This window comes from Accipiter gentilis, chromosome 25, assembly GCF_929443795.1.
Source record: "Accipiter gentilis chromosome 25, bAccGen1.1, whole genome shotgun sequence".
In the NCBI taxonomy this organism is placed as follows: domain Eukaryota; kingdom Metazoa; phylum Chordata; class Aves; order Accipitriformes; family Accipitridae; genus Astur; species Astur gentilis.
The window spans coordinates 6,559,390-6,581,129 of NC_064904.1; the positions used below are offsets into that span (position 1 = coordinate 6,559,390).

At 41.0% G+C, this 21,740-nt stretch overlaps 2 protein-coding genes across 2 annotated transcripts; both read right to left on the minus strand.

Moving 5' to 3' along the window:
* Window positions 1-1,600: 1,600 nt before the first annotated feature.
* On the minus strand, window positions 1,601-6,222 carry LOC126050650 (alpha-1-antitrypsin-like). Its single transcript, XM_049828808.1, has 4 exons — window positions 5,547-6,222; window positions 4,609-4,879; window positions 3,908-4,055; window positions 1,601-2,193 (listed from the first exon to the last, which is right to left on the minus strand). The coding sequence occupies exons 1-4, from the start codon at window positions 6,199-6,201 to the stop codon at window positions 1,984-1,986; spliced, it is 1,284 nt and encodes a 427-aa protein (XP_049684765.1). The 5' UTR covers window positions 6,202-6,222; the 3' UTR covers window positions 1,601-1,983.
* A 5,435-nt stretch (window positions 6,223-11,657) lies between these two features.
* LOC126050644 (alpha-1-antitrypsin-like) lies at window positions 11,658-21,196 on the minus strand. Its single transcript, XM_049828801.1, has 5 exons — window positions 21,013-21,196; window positions 18,677-19,346; window positions 16,898-17,168; window positions 16,087-16,234; window positions 11,658-15,070 (listed from the first exon to the last, which is right to left on the minus strand). Exons 2-5 carry the CDS (start codon window positions 19,332-19,334, stop codon window positions 14,879-14,881), a joined length of 1,269 nt encoding a protein of 422 aa, XP_049684758.1. The 5' UTR covers window positions 19,335-19,346; window positions 21,013-21,196; the 3' UTR covers window positions 11,658-14,878.
* Between the last annotated feature and the right edge of the window lie 544 nt (window positions 21,197-21,740).

The window sequence follows — 21,740 nt, forward strand, 5'->3', positions numbered from 1 at the left end:
GCTGGAGCAGGCTCCTGGCAAGACCTGTGGCCCATGGGGCACCCACACTGAGCCAGTCTGTTCCTGATATACTGTGCCCCATCCGAAAGACCCATGCTGGAGCAGTTTGTGAAGGACTGTCTGCTGTGGGAGGGACACCCTGCTGGAGCAGGGGAAGAGCATGAGGAGGAAAGAGTGGCAGAGACAAAGCATTCCGAACTGACCGCAATCCCCATTCCTCATTTCCCATTCCCCTGCACCGCTCAGGAGGAGGAGGTGGAAGAGTGAGGAGTGAAATTGAGCCTGGAAGAAGGGAGGAATGTGGGGAAGGTGTTTTTAATTATATATTTGTTTCTTACTATCCTACTCTATTTTTAATTGGCAATAAATTATATTAATCTGCCACAGAGCAGCTCTCCACATTGTGCTGCTGGTAACACCAGCTTCTGCCTACTCAATGCTCAGGAAGGTGTCCAAGTCTTCTTGCTGCACCCCAAACATCAGCTCAGTGGGGAGGGATTTCTTGGAGGCACTCATCAGCCTGAGGTTGCAGAAGCGGGTGGAGAGCACCATGATTAGCTAGCATTTGGACAATGGGGGCATGACCTCCTGCACTATTGTCAACAGTTGCTGGAACCAGAGGGTGTTTTTTGCCACATCCAGTTCTCCTGGGGAGTCCAGGCATTACCATACATGCACAAGACCCTTAAGGATGACCATTTGTGCAGTGATGTGCAACTTTGGCTGTCACAGAAGGTAAATTCTTGCCCTGCCAGAAAAGTTGGGCCCCTTACTCTGGAGTGACTAATGAGGAATGGAGATGGGGGCAAGGGGTTGGGAGCTGGTAGGAGGCAGTTGTCAAGCTGGAAGGAAAAGGGGTTTTGTTTACCCAGGAGCATCCACCATCTAGGACAGGAGAGGTTTCACAGGTCTATGTTTCTGTTTCCCTTCTTGGCCACTGAGCCCTGGAATGACTTCAAAGATGAAGGAGACTTCTCTTGGGATTCACAGTGGAATGAGAGGGAGGGAAAAGATGGTTTCTCAGCTGAATGGCTTCTGAGCTGATGACTCAACATGCAGGATATGGAAGACATAGGCACATTCTCAGTCAGGAGTAGAAAGGTTTATCTGCATGCAAGGGACCGTGGCACCGGTGATGAGTGAGTGAGTGTCCTGATTTCAGGTGGGATAGAGTTAATTTTCTTTCTGGTAGCTGGTATAGTGCTATGTTTTGGATTTAGTATGAGAGTAATGTAGATAACACACTGATGTTTTCAGTTGTTGCTAAGTAGTGTTTAGACTAAATGAAGGATTTTTCAGCTTCTGATGCCCAGCCAGCAAGAAGGCTGGAGGGGCACAAGAAGTTGGGAGGGGACACAGCCAGGACAGCTGACCCAAAATGGCCAAAGGGGTATTCCATGCCAATGGATGTCATGCCTAGTATATGAACGGGGGGGGAACTGGCCTGGTGGGATCACTGCTCAGGATCTAACTGGGCATTAGTCAGCGAGTGGTGAGCAATTGCATTGTGCATCACTTGTTTTTGTATATTCCAATCCTTTTATTAGTATTATTGTCATTTTATTATTGTTATTATTATCATTATTAGTTTCTTCTTTTCTGTTCTATTAAACTGATCTTACCTCAACCCACGATTTTTACCTTTTTCCTTCTGATTTTCTCCACCATCCCACTGGGTGGGGGGGAAGTGAGTGAGTGGCTGTGTGGTGATTAGTTGCTGGCTGGGGTTAAACCATGTCAGTGATGTAGGGAAATGTTTGTTGGTTGACAGTCCCATGGCTGCCTATTTGGCCTGGGACATTTTGTAAACATGGCCCACTCATGCTTGTCCCTAGCTGTTTATGGATAAGTTAATAATAACTTCATGTAATATTTATTTATTTGTTTGCTAATTAGGCATCTATTCTAGGCCCTTTATGCAAAGAAGTCCCTGGGAAGTGCACAAGCTCTCTTCTCTGCACTGGGGAGTACAAGTGCTCTGGCCTAGTCTTCCTTAGCAGCTGGGTTCACAATTTTCCCCATGAAGAGGATGCCATGGCTGGTTTTGTCAACAATCATCATCAGGAAGGGCCTGTTGAATCTGATGTGAAGAGGAGGAGGAAATCCTGCAGACAATAGTGTCAGTTCTATCATGGTCACTGCAGCAGCTTCTGTGCCGTTTTCACTGACATCCACCATGGCCTTGTGAATCGCCTGCAAGCAAAGCAAAGATTAACATCAAGGTAAAGAAAAGTGAGAAGCAACTGGGGACAAACTTGCTTGCTTTAACTCTGTGATAAGGTAGTTTTAAAAGAAAGTACAGAATGAATGTAGAATGGGTGTGAAAAACATACTCATGTCTAGCCATTCCAAGACAAACAGTTTGCTCCTAGTTCACAGAGAGTTTTCAACACACTGGCAGAGTCAAACTTGGCTGCTTGCAGGGCCTGAGCAGCGTAGAGAACATTTACTGTTCTGTTGTTCTCAGAGTAAAATTTTGTCCTTAATGTTTAACGCAGAAGAATAAGTTTTTAATTTTGCATCAACTTCTGTGTATGCAAAAAAATTCTCTCTGCAAAGACACAATAGTAACAAGCTTTATAGGGTGTCTTTCTGTAACACGGCCCACTGATATGACTTGACTTTACAGGGCTGTAAGTAGGTAGTACCTACCTGTAGTAGGTATAGCAAATTCATATTTCTAAATTCATGTGATCTTATTTCATTGTCTTTGGTCAGCCCTCCATTTTTTTTCTTCATTGTCCATAATGCACCTGAAAATTCCTCTTATGAGGTCCTGCTACCCTTCCTCTATTCACTTGTCCTATATCTGTAATACAGGTGTTTACACATGTAATAATTCAGTGTGAGGAATCATAAAATCATTGAATAATATAGGTTGAAGGACTTCTAGAGGTCTTCCAGTGCAACCAACCACCCTATACTGAGTGTTGCTCAGGGTCTCATTCAGTCAGGATTTGAGTATTTCTAAGGATGGAAATTTCATAGCCTCTCTAAGTAACCCATCCAAGTGTTTGATCACCCTCATGTTGAATTTTTTTTCATAATATCTGATGAGAATTTCCCATTTTCTGTCTTGTGTGCATTGTCTCTGTTCCTGTCACTATGCACCTGCAAGAAGAGCCTGGGCCCATGTTCTCTGCACCCTCCTAATAGGTATCTGTAGACAGCACTTAGAACCTCCCTTCACCTTCCCTTCTCCTGGATGAACAACTCCAGGTCTCCCAGCCTCTCCTCATACCCTGTGCTCCAGCCATGCAGCCATCCTGCTCACCCTCTTCTGGACTCATTCTGCTCCAGTATGTCCACATCTCCCTTGCACTGGGGAACCCCAGACTGGATGCAATACTCCAGAGGTGGTCTCACAAGTGCAGAATAGAAGGGAAGGATCATTTTTCTCATGACATAAGGTATATATTCCCTGGGACACTAGGGAAATTCCTTTTTCTGTCTGTGTGCCAGTTTCTTGTTTGTGAAATAGGGCTATCCCTGTCCCACAAGTCTTTTGTCCATATAAATTCTGATGTGCTCAGATAATGCAGTAATGAAAGGTGTATACATAGGATAAGAGTGGCTATTCCCAAACTTATGCCATAACTATGACTCTTGTCATGCATTAATTATTTTGCCCCAGCTTTTTTGTGAAATTATTCCTGTTATTCTTTCTAGATCTGTTTTCTTCTTCAGAGACCTTCAAGCCAAATTGCAGGATTGCTATGCAGTAAACAATTTAATATTAAACTGTAGGAACAACAGCCATTTAATCCCTAATCTTCTCCTTCCTTTATTACTATCAGTGAGCTACGACTACACTCCAGAAGTGGGATCAGCCTACTTGTGGAGATAAAACCTACATGTAAGTGAGGCAGACAAATCTCTTGATTGAAATCTCTGTTTGCATACTTACTTTGGAAACGCTCAGAGGTTTTTTTTCTACCACTCCAGAGAAATCAGCCTGGTTACTGAACGCCTCTGTCACACCCATTTTCTGAAACAGGCCCTTAACATCATAGGAGCCAGACATGGAGAATTTTGGAAGATCCAGGTAGATGTTTCTTTTCAAAAATAAAAGAAAAGTGTGAGTTTATTAGTGCGAGATCCCTCGATGCAATAGCTGTTGCACGTATACACCCATCCCAAATACCCGTGGAGCTAAGGCTTGGCTTTCTAAGACAGTAATAAATCCCATGTTAGAGAAGCAGAAATTGAGGTACCTCTCCCACCAGCCACAGTCTGATCAGTGGTGCAGGGCCACAGCACTGGTTTATGGAAGTGACTGGCTGGAAATTATCATCCAGACTGGAGAAAAATAAATTGTATTTTCTTTTGAACCTACTCAAGGCAGGCCTCCTGAGGGCAATGTACCCACGTGCGGGATCCTGACAGCTGGTAACACTCCTACTATTGTGACTGGGGGAGCTGAGGATAGGGTTCCCCTTAGATACAAAATTGCCCGATATCTTGTCTGATTTAAAGAAACTATGCAATGCTTGTTCCTCAGAGCTGTACTTAGCAATTCACTGTGGCATCCTAAGCTTTACTTTCTTTGCCTGGATAAGTAGTTATGGCCTCTTCAACATTTAAACAAAGCAGCAGTTAAAAGATTACCTTCCTTCAAGTGATTGCATCCAGTTAAACACTGTTTCTTTTAGCAGAGCATCCTCCACCTGCTTCATCATCCCTTCATCAGGCAGAACAAACAATGCAGCAGCATTTCCTTTGTATGGGATTTCTACTACCCAGCAAGACAACTTCTCATCCCTATGGATATTAAAGACATCCTTTTGATGCATCATTTTGACCTTAACCGAATTCTTGGCATCCAAAAAGAAGTCATCGTCTCTGGTGTTCAAATTTTTGAAGGGTTTTTCCCAGTAGCCTTTTGACAAAAGAATGAGTATAGAATTGAATAAACTGAAAAAAGAGACTAATAAAGACATGTCACATTAGCTGATACTTAAAATACTGTATTTGAACTGTAAAGGCAACAACCAGCCTATCTCAGTTTAAGAATGCTTGTTAATTGGCCATGAAAAGAAGCTTTACATCATTTCAATGGTTCTAATAAAAATCACACAAGAAAAATATAGGCTGAGGATTGCCATAGAAAAGACATGAGCCTTTGCCTGCTAAGGCAATGGTAAAACTTCCACAGACTCCCACTATACAGGCTCCAGGCTTATTCCTTTCATAGAAGCGTCATCCATGTTTGACCATATCCTGCATGGCCAAACACCTGTGCCTTTCAGCAAATGATCATAAGTTCTCAACCTTATCCCTTCTGAATATTTTAAGCTCTGAACCTGGCTTAAAATTGATATGACATTGATCAGGCTTCTACAGGTTCTTTTTTTTTTTTACTTATACAGAAAATGATTCTTCATACCTGGCTTTCAAATATTTCCTTATGTCATTTAAAAGTAGAAAGACGTATTTTAAATTAGATGATAGAATAGGTTCACAGTGTGAAGAAAGTTACATTTCTTAGATCTGGATAAGACTTCCAGAGATTATGTGTATAACTGCTACCCACGTTTGTCACTCACCTTTAAAGAAAATGTAGTTAACCAGAATCATCTTGGTGTCTGAAGAAAGTTTTTTGAGTAAAGGAACAATTTTCCCATGGGTTTTTGTATCTATGTAGTTATTGATTTCCTTTATAGCCTCTGAAGAATTCTGGAAGTTACTAGAAATAGCTTCAGAATAATAAAAATTTGTGACATCATCCATAAATTTTTGGAGCAGTTTCATTCGATCATCTATGAACAGGGCATTGCCCATGCTCAACTGGACTTCTCGGTGAGGGTCGTTCAGCAGCTGGAGGATGCGCTGAAATCCCTCATGGATCTCCTGCTCCTCTATCTCTGTCAGGTTGAAGGCAAGGCCTTTGTGCAGCTGACCAAGCGTGTTTGATCTGGCCCCCAGGGAGAGCATTGCAAAGGCAGTGGAGATGCTCAAAGGAGAGAAGAAAATGTTCTTGTTGCCTGGTTCCTCTCTGACCTGCCTGTAAAACCTAAATGCAAAGTCAGTGTTGCTGGGAGCTATCTTGACATGAGCCAAGTTTTCATCTTCAGCCTGGGAATGGTCTTCTGGGGAATGGGGTATTTTTTGTTCCTGCTGTTCATGATTGAGGTTGGACCTATGTTGACCCTGGACTTGAAGTCCAAGAAGCAACAAACACAAACACAATGCAGACTTCATCTTCCTTCTGAACAGTTCTGTTAAGAAAGAATAGAGCAACTTTTAGATCTAGAGAATTTCCTCTTTCCTGCATAAAAATAGGTTTTGTATTCTAGATATGATTTTCAGATGTCAGTCTTTACTATTACTGCTCTATTTAGAAATACTCTTCTACTTGGCCTCCTGGATAGTCTATTTCTAGTCAGTTCTATCAGTTTCTGACCAATGAGCAAAGGAAGGAAGATATTAATGTGATATCACCAGGAAAGAATTGATGTTGTGTAGGCCTTTTTGGGGTATTACGCCTGAAATAGTTCTTGCTTCTGACCAGCATGGCTTCATTGGACTTCTAAGTGCATTTGGGTTCATGGCTGAGTTCACCTATTGGCCCCTATGTATTTGGTAAGTACTTTGGCACAGAGACTGACTTTTGCTGATCTGTTTCTGTAGTACCCATGGTCTTGTTATGACTTGGGTTTTCAAGCACTGCAGTGATACAGAGATAATGTTGGTTGTAGCTGTGAATGAAATCCATTTAAATGCTCACCCCTTAAAACTGTTTATATCTTTCTGCCTCTTGTGTAGCAGCTCTAAACTCAAGAACTATATTATTTCAAAACATTACCTTAAATGTTTCAGCAGTTGAGGATAAATCGAGAAAGTTTATTGGCTCTCTCTATTGCACAAAAACTATCCATAAGGTTGCAAAGCCCAAGACTCAAGAGCTTAGGAAAACCTATAGTGGAATCTGCCTTGCTGTGTATGCACAATTTGATGACCTTTCCTCTTCCTTTAACTGACATAAGCAAATACTACATAATCCCACAGTCTCTCTTCTGCCCTTTTCAGGGGAAGAACCATGAAATATACTGGAGAAGAATGTTCTCCATAGGGTGCCTCACCTGAATTATCTCAAATGACAGAAACTCAAAAACATGAAGTAGGCAGTGGCCTGCAGAAAAATAGAGACAATCTGAGTGTTGTTCATAGCAGCTGTATACTTATTCTGGAGCACGGTATTCTGCCCCAGGGTCTGCCTCAGGCTGTGTGTCTAATGCCAGGTTTAGGTCTTACATCAAACTTTTCACAGGGAGTTGTTAATTCTGGGTTCCCCCTTTTCTGGCTGCCCAGTATAAAATATTGAGGATATAAGCTGTGTAAGTGCTGAGTACAGGAGCTGTGCTCAGTGTGTCTAAAATGCTGGATAAAACGATCAACTCTGGGGAAAAAAAAGGCATTCTAAATGGAGGTAGTTCATTTTGGTTTGGCAAGTACTCTTTTCATAATTCCCCAAATCTGCTTTTGAAAGAGACTAATTTACCATTGAGGCCACTTGGGTGCAAGTAGCCTGGTCTTTAAACACACTGGAGGTACAAGGACATTACTCTCAGTAGCCCAGCATCAGCCTGGAGTAGTCAGGACATTGCAACTATATTTGGTCCTCTGGGAGCAGAGTCAAGGTTTTGTTCTTCACTTTAGTATTGACTGTTGAGTACTCATTTTGGACCTCATCTCCCAGTCATCCTGCTGCTATAGGTAAGAGCTGCATGACTGACTGAATCCTGTTTCCAACATTTAGAATATGCTTCCAGAAGCTAAAATAATTTCCAATTACTGCACACAATAAATTCATCTCAGAATTAAATATTGTGCAATAAATGGCAGAGATCACAGACAAAGTGAATTCAAAGACTTCTAAGAAAGTATAATATAGTACTTACAGTGCTGAACCTCTCTTTCACGGTGCTTCTTCCCTATTCTTTGTTCTGCTGGGTGGTATTAAGTTTATGTCCACTGGTAAATATTAAACAGAGTAAATAAGATTGATTTGCAAAGCAAAGACTGAGTAAGATATTTTTTTCTGGACATCAAACATTGTAAGTCTATTTTACTGTCATATAGGCAGAACGATGCCAGCACCTACGGTTCTGAGGGGATAGAAAGAGCAGGGACCTTGCTACTCTTGGGATTGAACTAAACTGTGGGCAAAAGACCTTTGCAAGGTAGTCTGGCCAATGGGAATGGCCAATGGCCAACTTTGGTAAAAGAGCTTTAGAAGAAAGAATATTAGAAGAACTGGAACCTAAGGTAGGGCCAAAGCAAGGTCTGTTTATAAAAAGGATGCTCTGACCCACTGAAATCTCTGCATGGGTTATCCTGATGCAAGGATGCCATCTAATTGAATAGCCAAGGCAGCAGCAAGTTTGTTCGGGAATAGCTCTGTATCTCTATGTTGCCCTGCAGCGCACACTGCAGTTATGCCCTAACTGGCATTATTTGAAGGGCTCGTTAAATTATTAGATAAAGGATAGTTGCAGGCACTGGTTAGGTTTCTGAGAAACATTTGATGAGTATTTTAGAAACTACTGAAGTGAAAAGCAAAGTATTAACATGGCTTGAAAAACAGCCAAAATAAGAAAACAAATGGAAGAATGAAACGGGCAATCATTACCATGGCCAAATGTTAGCTGGGGAGAAGAGAGGAGATCTTCTTAACCCTTTGCTACATACGGATAGGATAGGCATGATTTATACACATACTATATGTGACTTACACTGGGATCCGTCTCAGAGGGAGCTGAGAGAAATAGGCACAATTTAGCTATTTAGAAGGTTATTTAAGGATGAGATGCATGGCACTCATCCCAATCAGCAATGACTAATTATTTCCATTGAATGCACATGATTTCACCTCAGGTAAATCTACAGTTTATCTACACATAGGAATCTACCCACTATAGTGCTACTATCTCCTACAAGATAGAGGCAGAGTTTGTCAAAATGTATTTCCACAGAGATATTTTTTTTCATGATGTGTGCAAGTACCCAGAAAGTTTATTGCAATATTATGTAAAATGACCAAGGTTCAGCAGGAGCAAGTATGCTGTTGCTTAACTCTAGCAAAGACAAGATATTTTTCTCAAGTCTAGGCCTGCCTACATAGATAGCACGCATCTTTCAGCCCAGCCCTAATGCTTGGCTAACCATCTGAAGGATGGTACTGTTTTCAGGGAGGAACTGGTGGGAACAGCAGAGTTTCTGCAGTGATTCCTCCATTTTCTCCCAGGACATGCAGCGGCAGCACTCAGAATGTCAGGGAGAGAGTAGGAAGTTGCTGCTGTCCCTGCTCACCACTCCTAGGCACCAGCTCCTCCAACCCTTGTCCAAGTCTCTTCCCAGGCAAGGTTAAGACCAGCAGCTACATCAGACCCACAAATGACAATTTTTTTTCTGCAAACTTCAAAGCAATCAGCTTCTCAGCAATTCCAGATAGATCAGCATAGTTAATGAATGCATCAGTCACACCTACTCCTTTGAAAATCTCCCTTAGGTCATAGATGCCAGAAATAGAGACTATTGGAAAACATGAGTGCCTCCTGTTGAATGCAGTGGAATATGAGGCTGAATCACCACACATGGGTATCACCAGCACACCTCCCAGATGGCAGCATCTGTGAGAACCCAGGGAGGGGACAGCAGTTTTTTACTTCTCTGCATATTCCTGTTTGTTAGTGCAAATGGCTGTGTCCCCAGAACAGATGTGACTGTGAAATGTGAGGCTAAACTGCAAAGTTTGTGCAGAGTTTCACAGGAAGGAGGTCCATCCAGGGGAATTTCACAGAGGAGGGTACAGAGCTGGATGCTTCTAGATAAGCAGTGGCTGGGACAGAGGCACTCCTGCTCCAGGAGCCAGGGAAGTCATATAAAGAACTGACAGATGTGCTTTTCCCATTGGCCTGATAATGGTCTATATGGAAGGAATTAAGGAATAATTCAATTATCTCTTTCACTACTGTCTGCCAGTGACCCTGCTCAGTTATGTAATATGTCTTGGTTCCTCCTTACAGGAGGAGTTTCATCCTATATCATTAACTTACTCCTGTTCCTACTTGGTTGTCAGGTTATTATATGCCAGCTTTGCAAGTTATATTTCTGGGTTTTCCAGGGCAAAGGATTTCTGGCTGTGGAAACAAAACATCAGCAAGATGATAAGGATTGAGCAAGAGAAATCTGAACCTCATGCAGCCATTTCTTGTTGCCTTATAAAGATGTATCACTGAAGGTCTGTCTGCAAAATTTCATATAAATAAACTTGTTGACATAAATAACTCCATTAAAATCAGAAGATTGGCACCATTGCAAAATGTCTGTAACTAGAATAAAAATCAAATACTCTCTGTATTTTTATCCATTTCTGTAAAGGGCAGCCCAACTATGATGTCCATGTCTTACAAATACTCATCCTTTTCTCCTCAGATAAGGAAAGTTATTCTGGCTCCACTTCAAAAAAAAGCATGACTGACAGAAAGAAAAAAGCTGAAGGCTAAGCAAAAAGTCTGTGATAGAACTGCGAATAGAAACTATTCTTTTTTGCTTTGTTTTCAGCCTCTTTCACCAACGCAATAGGAATCTCTGAACTAAAATTTCATATGAACTTATAGTTTGCTAGATGAAAGCTGTATAAACAGAATCAAATAATCTTATTATTTTCTTCTGTGTTACATCTCAGAAGGAAATAAAGTTCTTTTATTACCAGGGTGTGATTCCTTTTCTCATAACAGACTTTTCACCTCAGATGATCACTTTCATCAGTTTGCAGAAAACAATATTTTAAATTTTCTGTTTTGTCTGTACCTAATCTCCTAGCACTGAAAGAAAATGTGTTTCCAACAGCATAGAAGCATTTAAGGCCTGATGTGAATTCCATTGGAGTCAATCAGCCAGCATTTTAATGTTCAAGATGGGTAATCTCTCACTGAGAGCTCATCTCAGGTTTTACTGATATATTTTCTATAAAGTTCCCAGATGAAGACATTGGAATTGTAGACCTGCTTGACACTGCCAAGGCTTTTCAAAACTAGTTGTTACAAGTTATTTAAAAATCACTAGAATAAAAAAGGGGAAAAAATAAGTAATAGTTGACGGACTGCAAGACCAAAATTTTGCTCTCGGATTGAATCTTAGCTTGAATTTCTTTTTCCAAAAGATACATCAAACTCAAGCAGTTAAGACTACAGACCAAAAACCTTAATTAAGTATAATGGTACAAGAACTTAGATATCACATGTATAACTCCCAGAATTAAAATAAGCGACAGAAAAGGAAAGTGGTGGATCCTCCTGAGTGTCAGTGAGGTTAAAGGCAAGCTCTTCCAGCACCTGAGCCTGTCTCATGGCTCTGGAGCCCAGGGCCAGGAGGGCAAAAGCAGCAGGGATGGTGACCAGTGAGAAGAAAATGCTCTTGCCAGGTTCTTGGGCAGTCACTTGCCTGTAAAACCAGAAGGAAAAGTCCATGTTGCTGGGGACTATCCATTAGCAGGACCCAAAAGGATCTCCCTTGTGGGGATGCTACTCCTGCGGTGCTTAGTTTTCTTGTTCTGCTTGTGGCCACTGGCCTGTTGACAGCCAGGGACAACAGGCTCAAGTGCAGCCAAGGAACATTTCATGCAGTCATGGGTAAAGAAAAAGTAAAGCCAATTCAAGGTTTCTTGATCTAATTGTAAATAGATTTCACATCTGGGTACCATGCCAGAAACAATTCCTAAATTCATCCCATCTGGCCCTTTGAGACCTTCTATAGTTATTACTTTATCAGGTTATAGCAACATTTGTCTTTCTGATCTGTCAGTAAAACCATTTCTAAAAATTTTTAGCAATCAAAAAATACGAGTTTCCCTTTGGTCTGGCACTGTCTACAAGAATGAATTGATCGCAGGGGATCTGGTTACATCTCTCTGATTCAGCACTAGTTTGGCAGTGGTATTACTGCAGTCATGGTCTGCTTTATTTAACATTACTGTCAGATTCAAGGAGTGGGGAGCTGTGCACTTCATCTCCTCCATCTCTGCTTGCCCCTGCACAGTCGTTGGAAGGAGAGCTGCATGACATTGGCCTTGGGTGCTGAGCGTTTCTCAGTGGGATCCAGCTGCCAAAGGAGACTCTGCAATGGCTTTTTTCTGCCATCTCATTCTAGTTTGCAGCATCAGGGCAATACATAGCAAGCAGTTTGCACATCTGCCAAAAAACTGTCAGGTCCCCAAACCAGTGACAGAATTTCTGGTTCATAATAAAACTCTTGGTTTCAATATTTTTAAAGACTGGGGCAGGACATGGACAATAGACAGCGGTTATGCCTCCACAGTAAATTGTATCACATTTTAAATTGTATTTAAGTTCATTTATAGTACGATGTAATAGAATTAAACTTGCATATTTTACGCTTCATGATAGTTTCTATGTGCTCATCTGTGAAGTGTTTCAGATATCAACATCATCAAAGCATTGCTGTATCGTCTGAGGACCGGCACAAACCCTTAATGAGGAGCAGCCTTTTGAAAGTAAGCAAGCACAGTTAATGTGACAGAAAATGCACAGGACTGATCAGAAGAAAACAACAAAACACATCCATGGGAAGTACATGGGAGTCTCACAGTTTGTGACTTGCAGTAGTTTTGAAGGGTGTTTCCTGAACTGCCTAATCTTATTCCACAGAAGGGCAAAGGGTCCTCAGTTCCCTCATTTTTGGGAAGTAGAGGGTGAAGGCCTATCAGCATGACCTGGAACTTAGTGTCATTCAAAAAAGGCAGATTACCATCAGAGGGAGGAGCTTATAGGGCTGAATGACAGAGTGACAGCTTCCCACCCCCTCAGTTGGTCACTCTGGCTCCGTTTGTAATAGTACATTGAGCAGTGCTGTGGCACAGGCCTGGCTATCAGCCTGCGGGGACTCATATTCTTACATTTTTAGTACAGTTTCAGATAGAGGTATTGCTCATGCCAGCTATGATTCTTCTGAACAAGTCCTAAGCATGTTTTTGCAGTTAGCACAGGCCAGCAGATATTTCCAATGAGCAGCCCAGATGTCTTGCAGTGTCAGAGTTAAGCAACATGGATATGAGCTGTGGTGAGCCAGTTGACCTCATGGCTAGAGAACAGACCTTGGAGCATTTTATTTACTAGCATAGATGTAAACTCTGGGGATATAACTAATCTCAATGTTTGTTTTACCCCTTCCAGGTATTCGTACCCCATCCCTTCTGAACTTCTATTTGCTGATGAAACACAAGATTAAATTTATAAAGCCATGCCAGTAGCACCTTTTTGGTGTCTAGCCAACTAAAAAGTTCCTGAGCTCTGATTTAGCCACTGCTTCCACATAGGATGCTTATGGAGAGTTTGCTACGTTAAAGTGGGACTCAAAGAAGCCAACACAATGTGAGTGGATACCATCAGCTGTGAATGTCGCAAAGGAGAGTATGGCAAAAGACTTGACCTTCAAAGGAAGTGCCTAGGCCTGGTCTGAAAGTGACTGACTTCCCCAATGTGTGATTTGAAGCTATGCCTTCCTTTTCCTAGAAGCCCTACCAATGTCACAAGATATCATTGCTTCAGCCACCATCCACTCAATAGTGCAGTTTGCAGAGAATTCATTAGGATTTATCTGCCAAACCCATTCTCCATCTAGGGAAGGGCAGACCTGGATTTCCATCTTCCAGGCAAATATCCTTACCAACACTCCAGGTCCAACACTAGCTCTCCTTTCACAGGGATCAGCCCGACCAGCCTGGAGTTTAGGATGTTGGAGGTATGGGATTGTCTGCCTTCAGGAAAGGGAGGGATCTGAACATGAATATTCCTGAATATTCTATACCCAAGGCAAATGCTATAACTGCACAGACTGGCATGAGCAGGTAACAGTTGCCTTGGAGAGGCTGGACTCTACACAGTAGCTCCTTCTTGGGTACTAACTGCTTTATTATCAAATTGCCCTCATGACCCTACAGACTCAAACTTCTGATTTAAAAAATTAAACTCCTGATCACTTAACATGATATTTTTAAAGAAACTGTATGAGGTTCAACATTCTGAGAAGGGTCTGTTTTTTTTTTTAACCTAAGTCTATTCTGCTGTACCCCTGATCACTGTTAAATACATTTACCACTGTTGAACATCTGCTGTTGATTCCTCAGAATGGAACAAGGAGGGAGTCAGGCTGACACCACACCAGAGTGGCTGTGTTTCTGTCAGCATACATCCCTTTTCTTGGTGCTCCAGATCCTCACAAGTACCAAGCCTTGGTTCTGGATTTTGACATTGCCTTGGATCTATAAGGCTGCATTAGGAGAGAGATGTCAAATTGGCACAGACATCCTCAGAGAGGTGAGCAATCATTTTCTCATGGAAATACAACATGACCTTTCTCCATCATTGACACCCATGTGGAAGAGAAGAACTAAGATATCCCTGAGTGGATTGGGTTTGTATGTTAAATTTCCATGTCAGCCCTTCAGCATCAGGACCTGGTGAGAGCTGGCAGCAGCTGGAGCAAACCTCAGCATTTTCCATCCTTTCTACCCACAAGTCAGGAGTGGCCTCTTTGTTCAATCTTTATTTACTTAAAATGTTTTAAACTGATTCTCTCAGCTGGATACTTACCTGTTTTTTTCAAAGATGGCATACACTGGTCATTAAAAGGCTGATTTATAAAGCTCTTCATTATTCATGAATAGGTGTATCTCAATGGTTACTTTCTACTGGAGGAGGAAGCAAGAACAATGTTCTTAAGAATGACCACACTCTTGTCTTGTTTCTTTGGAGAAAGAAAATTGTTAGTAACTGTTTTGATATAATTTTAATCACATTGAACTATAATAGCATGAAGAATGCAAATCAAATCACTAAGACCAGCCACTGACCAGTCATTTTTCAGTTGGGTTTACAATTTTTCCCATGAAGAGAATGCTCTGAGTATATTGATCAACAATCAACAGCAAAAATGGACGGTTGAATTTAACAACAGGAGGAACAGAATGTGGAAGAAAATCTGTGCCAGTGACTGCTGCAGCCTCTGTGCCATTCTCGTGGATCTTCAGCAGGGCCTTGTGAGCAGCCTACAATGAAATAGAGCAAGAATTAATGTATGTGGAGTATGAGGTGTGAAATGATTAAAATTAGCACTAGGTTAATTCAGCTACTGCCTTTTATAAAAATGGGTGGTAGGCCAGGAGCCAGGAATAAGGTCACTATAGCCCATGGTGGTTTTTTTTAGCAATGTTGTCTCAATAAGCAAGTATTCTCACATTTAGAGTTCCTCAACACAAGTATATCCAACACAGACCTTAGGGACTGCACACTTTGTGGAATTAGTTGAAAGTAGAATATTCAAGCAAATTCACAAGGAATGACAATTTCAGAGGGAAAGGAAGTTGGGCTCCAGAACGGGTCTGTATGTTTCCCTAACAGCATGTGTGTTACAGTTTAGCCAGTAGAAATTCAACCTTGATACCAATTTATTTTAAAAAATTATTGTTAGGCATTTTTAATCTTTTGTTTTTACTAGCCCCAAAACGTTAGAACATTGTAATTGCTGCTTTCAGAATGGCTGTAAGAATGCTAATCTTTCTCTTCACTTTTTCTCTTTCTCTTCACATTATCTATTTCTCTTCAAGTCATTTTCGGAAACAGGATGTTTTCCTCAATTCTGGTCCATCTTACATGATTAGCACTCATCAGGGCCTTCAATGGCAGCAGAAGTTTTAAAATCCTTTAGAATTATAGAATGCACATATTAGAAAAAAGGCCACTTTTCTGCTAGATATGCTGATGCCAGGCATCCCCAGTACAGATATCCATGGGCACTCCTTTCACGTGCAGAAACTGGACTGTGTTTAGTTTCTGGGACAAATGCTACACCCCACCCAACCTTTTCCTGTCAGTCTGAAGACGGTACCCTTATCTCCAGATCTTGGAGAAGTTTGAGAAAGTCTGAACTTACTTTACCAGCTAAATGTTCTAGTTCAGAGTATCAGCCAGCCCTAGCAATAAGTAAAATTTCACTACTTAGCTTAGGGCAAGACAATTAGGTGTTGAGGAATCCGTAGACCATTGCTTCTGCTGACAAACTTACTTTTGAAACCTTCACGTCAAGCCTTCCTGTGATTCCAGACAGATCAGCCCGGTCAGAAAACACATCAGTTACACCCAGATTCATGAACATCTTCTTTAAGTCATAGGTGCCTGAAATTGATAGTTTTGGAATATACACTTCTATTCTCCTGTTAATTCAAAAGAAAATTATGGTAGTTATTGCAATCAAAGCATGCCTTGGACTGAAGACTCCCAACTTGCTGGTGGTTCTTCTTTGCTAAAATGTTAGTCTTTTAATCTGAAAAAGATAGCAACAAAAAGAAGATGGGAAGATGATGATCTGGAGAATGGGAAAGGAGAATGACATCAGTTGGGCTTTCTTGTATGATTCTGCAACACGGTCACTTGATTGTAGAGCAAGAAGCGGAGGTGCCAGCATTTTTAGTACTAAGTTTACATTCTCTTTCGAGTCTTGCAGGTTTTTCTTTTGGAATTCACATCCCCCATTCCTTCTGAGGGATCTGATTGCTATGTCGCAGTATTACCACTCTTAACACATTGTGCTTGAGACAAGGGAAATGGAAACACTTAACATCAACTAGAAAATGGGGGGGGGGGAGAAGGAATTAAATTACCCAGCTCACAGATCTCTTCCCGCATCACAAGGCAATGCTGATTGTAACTTTTGCTGAAAGTATCAAATCATTAAATAATTTGGTTTGTCCCTTTATACCTATTCCATTGCTTAAATCTCCAATCAACAGCAAAGGCTAGTAACTGTAAAACCTGATCATAGTATTCAGACTGGATTCTAACTACCCTGAATCATCAAATCAGAACTCCATATTTACCGTCTTTCAAGCGATTTTTCCCATTTAGACACAGTGTCTTTTGTCAGGGCATCTTCCAACTGTTTCATTTTTCCTTCATGGGGCAGAATAAACAATGCTGCAACATCTCCCTTGTAAGGAATCTGCACCACCTTGCAAGACAGCTTCTGGTCAGAGTATGTTTTATAAAATCCATCTCGAGTCATCATCTTCACTTCAACTGAGGTCTTTGCATTCACATGGAAATAATCCTTGCGAGTCCCCTTGATACTGAAAGGATTTTCCCAGTAGGCTTAAAACCAAAAGAGAAAGAATGCAATCAAATGCTTATTTCAAGGAGGATATATTAATATAGCCCAGACTAATGTACACCAGATAAACCCCTATCTGAAGATTTACACTCATACTTGAAGATCAAATGTATTCCAAGTTTATTAAAGATCTTGTTCCTTGTCATCTTTGCTGTACTGTGTCCAGTAACAACTAAATATCCCAGGTTAAATTTCTTATGGACTTGTATGACACCTTTCTAAGTCAGATAAATTAAATGAAGTAACTTCATCATATTACCTTACATTATATTTGAAGAAAATGAAAGCTGACCAGGATCTAACAAGTTACTTTCTGGTTTCAGAACATTGCTTGTAAAGCAAGTTTCACAGCAGATGTCTGCCTTTTAAAAGGTAGCATGTTAAGCTCCTTCCATGCTATTTCATATGTTCTTCATCTTGTAGCACTAAGGAAAAGCTTACATGCAAGAGCAACCCGGACTTTTGGGCCTGATCATAACTGCATTACAGTAAATGGAATAGGGCTTCAAGAGCTTTAATCTTCAAAATGGTTTTCTCTTGATGTTTATTCAACTGATTTTTCTATGGTATTTTGTTTTGTATTAAATCAGGCCATTTACTGAACAAATACAAATACAAATGGCACACCTTGCCATTCTGTAAGTATGTTCTCTTTTTTTTAATATGAAATAGAAATAAGATAAAATTGAAAAATAAATAATGGAATGCAAACTCCACCGTACTCTGGTTACTTTATAAGTTTGAACTTTCCTTCCTGCCCCCCCAGCAAAAAAAATATACTCTGGTATCATAAAGAAATGCCTCAGACTAGGGCACGTGAGACTAGGGTACCCAAATTTAATGAAGTACTTGAAATAAAATCTGTTTTGCTGAAAGATCATCTATTTCCAAACATGCTTTTCTGGGTAGTAATTTTCATGTATGTCCTGGATGCTGCTACAAATGGAAATAACATCTAAGAGGAAGTTAATCATTGCCAAAGCAGTGCATTCACAAGTACCTCTTGGGATATGTATAATGTGATGACAAGCTGTAGAACATTTAGGCTCCAACTCCAGAGACACCTATCCATTTAATAGGCACGGACTGTAAGTAAATTAAAGTGTTTGGCAATTTTTGTTAATCTGCATCTTTGGAATTTATTTTTCTACTTCATACAACTTGTGAAAACATTGTAATTTTTTAAATAATTAGATAAAGTCTGACAGAAAAAATTACAAAAGCATAAATCTGTTGTGCTCTGGCAATTCCCTAAAACTTGAAGACTGAAAATAAAAGAACTTTTATGCTTAGGAGCCCAAACATGTGCTAGAAAAATTTAGATATGGAAGAGCTTTCAAAGCATGAGAACTTTCAATGTCCCTTATCATAATAGCCTAATCTTAATACTGGCCTTTCTTTTAAAAATAATTCAGAAATAATCTGGGGTATTCGTTTCAGTACAGGTTAAAGTGAGATAACTGCAGTAACTAACACCTATGTAACTTACCTTTGAAATAAATGTAGTTAACAATTACCATTAGAGTGTTTGGATCAAGGTCTTTAAGTATTTGGTTTATATTCCCATGGGTTTTGTTCTTTACATGATCGTTGATCTCTTTTTTAGCTTCAGTGGAATTCTGGAAGTTAGTAGAAACAATTTTTCCTTTGTACAGTTTTTTTATGTCCTTCAGAAATGTTTTCAGTGGCTTCAGCTGTTTGTCCATGAACAGGGCATTCCCCATGCTTAGTTGCACCTGGCTGCCAGGGCGGTTCAGCAAGAGGAGGAGATGATGAAAGCCGTCATGTATCTCCTCCTCCTGGGTGTTGGTGAGGTTAAAGGCCAGTGCTTCCAGCACTTGAGCCTGGCTGGTGGCTCTGGAGCCCAGGGCCAGGAGGGCAAAGGCAGTGGAGATGCTGACTGGGGAAAAGAAAACATTCTTGCCAGTTTCTTGGGTGGTTGCTTGCCTGTAAAACTGGAAGGCAAAATCTGTGTTGCTGGGGACTATCTGTTGGCAGGACCCAAGAGGATCTCCCTCGTATGGATGCTGCTCCGGGGGATCAGTTGCCCTGGGCTCGTCGTTGTGGTGGTCACTCTGGGTCAGGCTGTGGACATTGAGGTGAAGTATGGCCACCAGCAAGCACAGCGGGAGGGTGGCCTTCATCATCCTTCACAGCTACTGTGTGGACAAAGAACAAAACGGTCTTGTGTGCTGGAGGTCAGCTGTGTCAACATCTTACCTTTTATTTCTCTCTGCTACTACCTTTAACAGCTATCTGGTAATCACTGTTATCTCCTGACATGCTCCTTTACTATGGAAATGGTTTTTCAAATCCTTGTGCTTCTGAGTTTATCTGTAATTCCTATCCATTGCTGCCTACTTCAGGTCTGCTTTACTCCAGCTACAGAAGTCCATTCTTACTGGAGAAAAACATGTGAGTATTAAAGAAAAAAAAAGTCAGAGGGAGAGAACAAATGAAAAGGTGCTGGGTTTGGGGTTTTTTTTTGTCTCTGTGTAAATCCATTTTATGGTGAGGCAGCACATCAGGAGCGGCTCTTAATTCTTTTATGTTTATCTCCAAGAACTCTCAGGATTATTAAGCTATTAGTGATTGAAAGAGGCTTACGTCAAATGGCAGTGCTATGTCAATGGAAAACAATACAAGATTGCAGCACTCAGAGTGGTATTCTTTCTTTCATTCCTGACTCATTTTAATATAAAAAGTGACTAATAACAAGAGAGCTGGTAAAAATCTTCTGCTTCAATACCTGATTAGATCAGAATATGTTGCTTTATTTTAAACAGCCACTCATGCAACACATGTCTTCCAGATGGATTCCTCTCTGTGTGTACCTCTCCCATCCTGGTCATGTGAGGGTGAGGTCAGTGGTGTGGGCTTGGCCCCTCCTGTCTTTCCAAACTTTGTATCAGCAGGAAAGCCTCCTTTCCTAAGGAAAATAGCCCCGTGGCCAGAGTAGTGCTCAGCAAAGAGACTAGATCATGGCATCTTTGCCATTTCTGATAACTGTGGCAATTTTTGTGTTTGTTTATTGCTTTCTCTTTAACAGGTTAGACCAAGAACATGTTGGGATGATTTGTAGCATCTCTGATGTTTAACCTGTCAGAAAACAGAGCTATTACAATTAAAAATTGTACTAATGACTAGAAGAGCAACTCCAAATATCCTTCACCTAATGTCCTACTTGAAGCAGAACAGCTTCAGGGAAGAAGATCACGGGAGTTACCTGCTCACTCCCCAGTCAATGGCAAAGGTACTCAGAGACATGGGTCCAGCAGAGCAGACATTTATTGGGATTTCCCCACCTTGTGTCAGCACTCTGACCACTAAGATTTGACTGAAAAGGAGCCAGCTTGTCCCTCGACTGCTTTGCTCTGTGAGATCTGAGTAAATCAGGACTTACAGGGTAGGTTGGCATAGCAAAATCAATTTGTGAATTCTGTCTGGACCGTGTTGGTGTAAGAGAGCTCATTCACCTTAGTTTCAGTTATGTGGTTGTAAGCTTTAGGGAACATTAGTAATGATAAAAAATAAGATTGACAGATGGGAAGTCAGAATACTTGCCCCTAGTTAATGAAACAGATTGCTTCTAGATGTGAAAGAGCTATTGGGGATAAACATTCAGAGCAGAGTTATACTCTGTGGAGCTGCTATAATGTATCACCACAATTTGCTATTCAATATTTCTTGAAATTAAGTTCTGCTGTCATTTGAATGTTTAGAAATGAGGTTTCACCCTTGAAAGCAGATGTGCTTCATGACTCACTAGCTAAATGCCATACAGCTGCATCAAAATCGTTAAGGTAAAGATAACTGGGTACTTACATTACATTCAGAAGGGTCTTGCTCTTGTATGGGTTGTACTGTTTCTTGCTGCTTTACTCATACTGCTGTTTTCCTCTGTTAAACATTACATGGTTTCAAATACATATTACCTAGAAGGACAAAGCTGAATGCTGATGAAGCTAGTTTTCTTTGACATCATATGCATGTGTAAACATCACTCCAAACAGAGCAAAGACCATGGGGCCCAGCTGGCCAGTAGAGTGGAGTGTTACATCCCAAAGGGTATGCAACTCCTAAACAAATATTTATTGGAAATATTTCTGTGCCAAGGTAAGCTGCTTTGCCCTATACACTACCTGAGATGGAGATATCTGGTCATCTGGAGGCACACAGATTTGCCCAGCACTAAGCCCTGAAGGCCATGGTCAGGGTAAGGGAGCTGCAGGGAGCACGTGTGAGCACCAGCCTACAGGACTCCACTTAAGTGTCAACATCTCATCTTTTATTTCTACACAGTAGAGACCCCACTAGTCGCTATTAAGAAGACAATGAGTCCTCTTGGCCTCAGTAATGAAAAGGGTACCTCATTCATTCATGTAAGAATGGTGAATTTTAGCTGTATATTGAATGGTAATATTTCAGACACAGTGCCTCCTCACAACCTAATAATGCTTTCTATCTCTGTTAAGGACTACCAAATATATCAAGATCTGAAAGGTACTTAACGTAGACTTTAGCACTTGAAAAAGCTGTATAAAACATTTGTG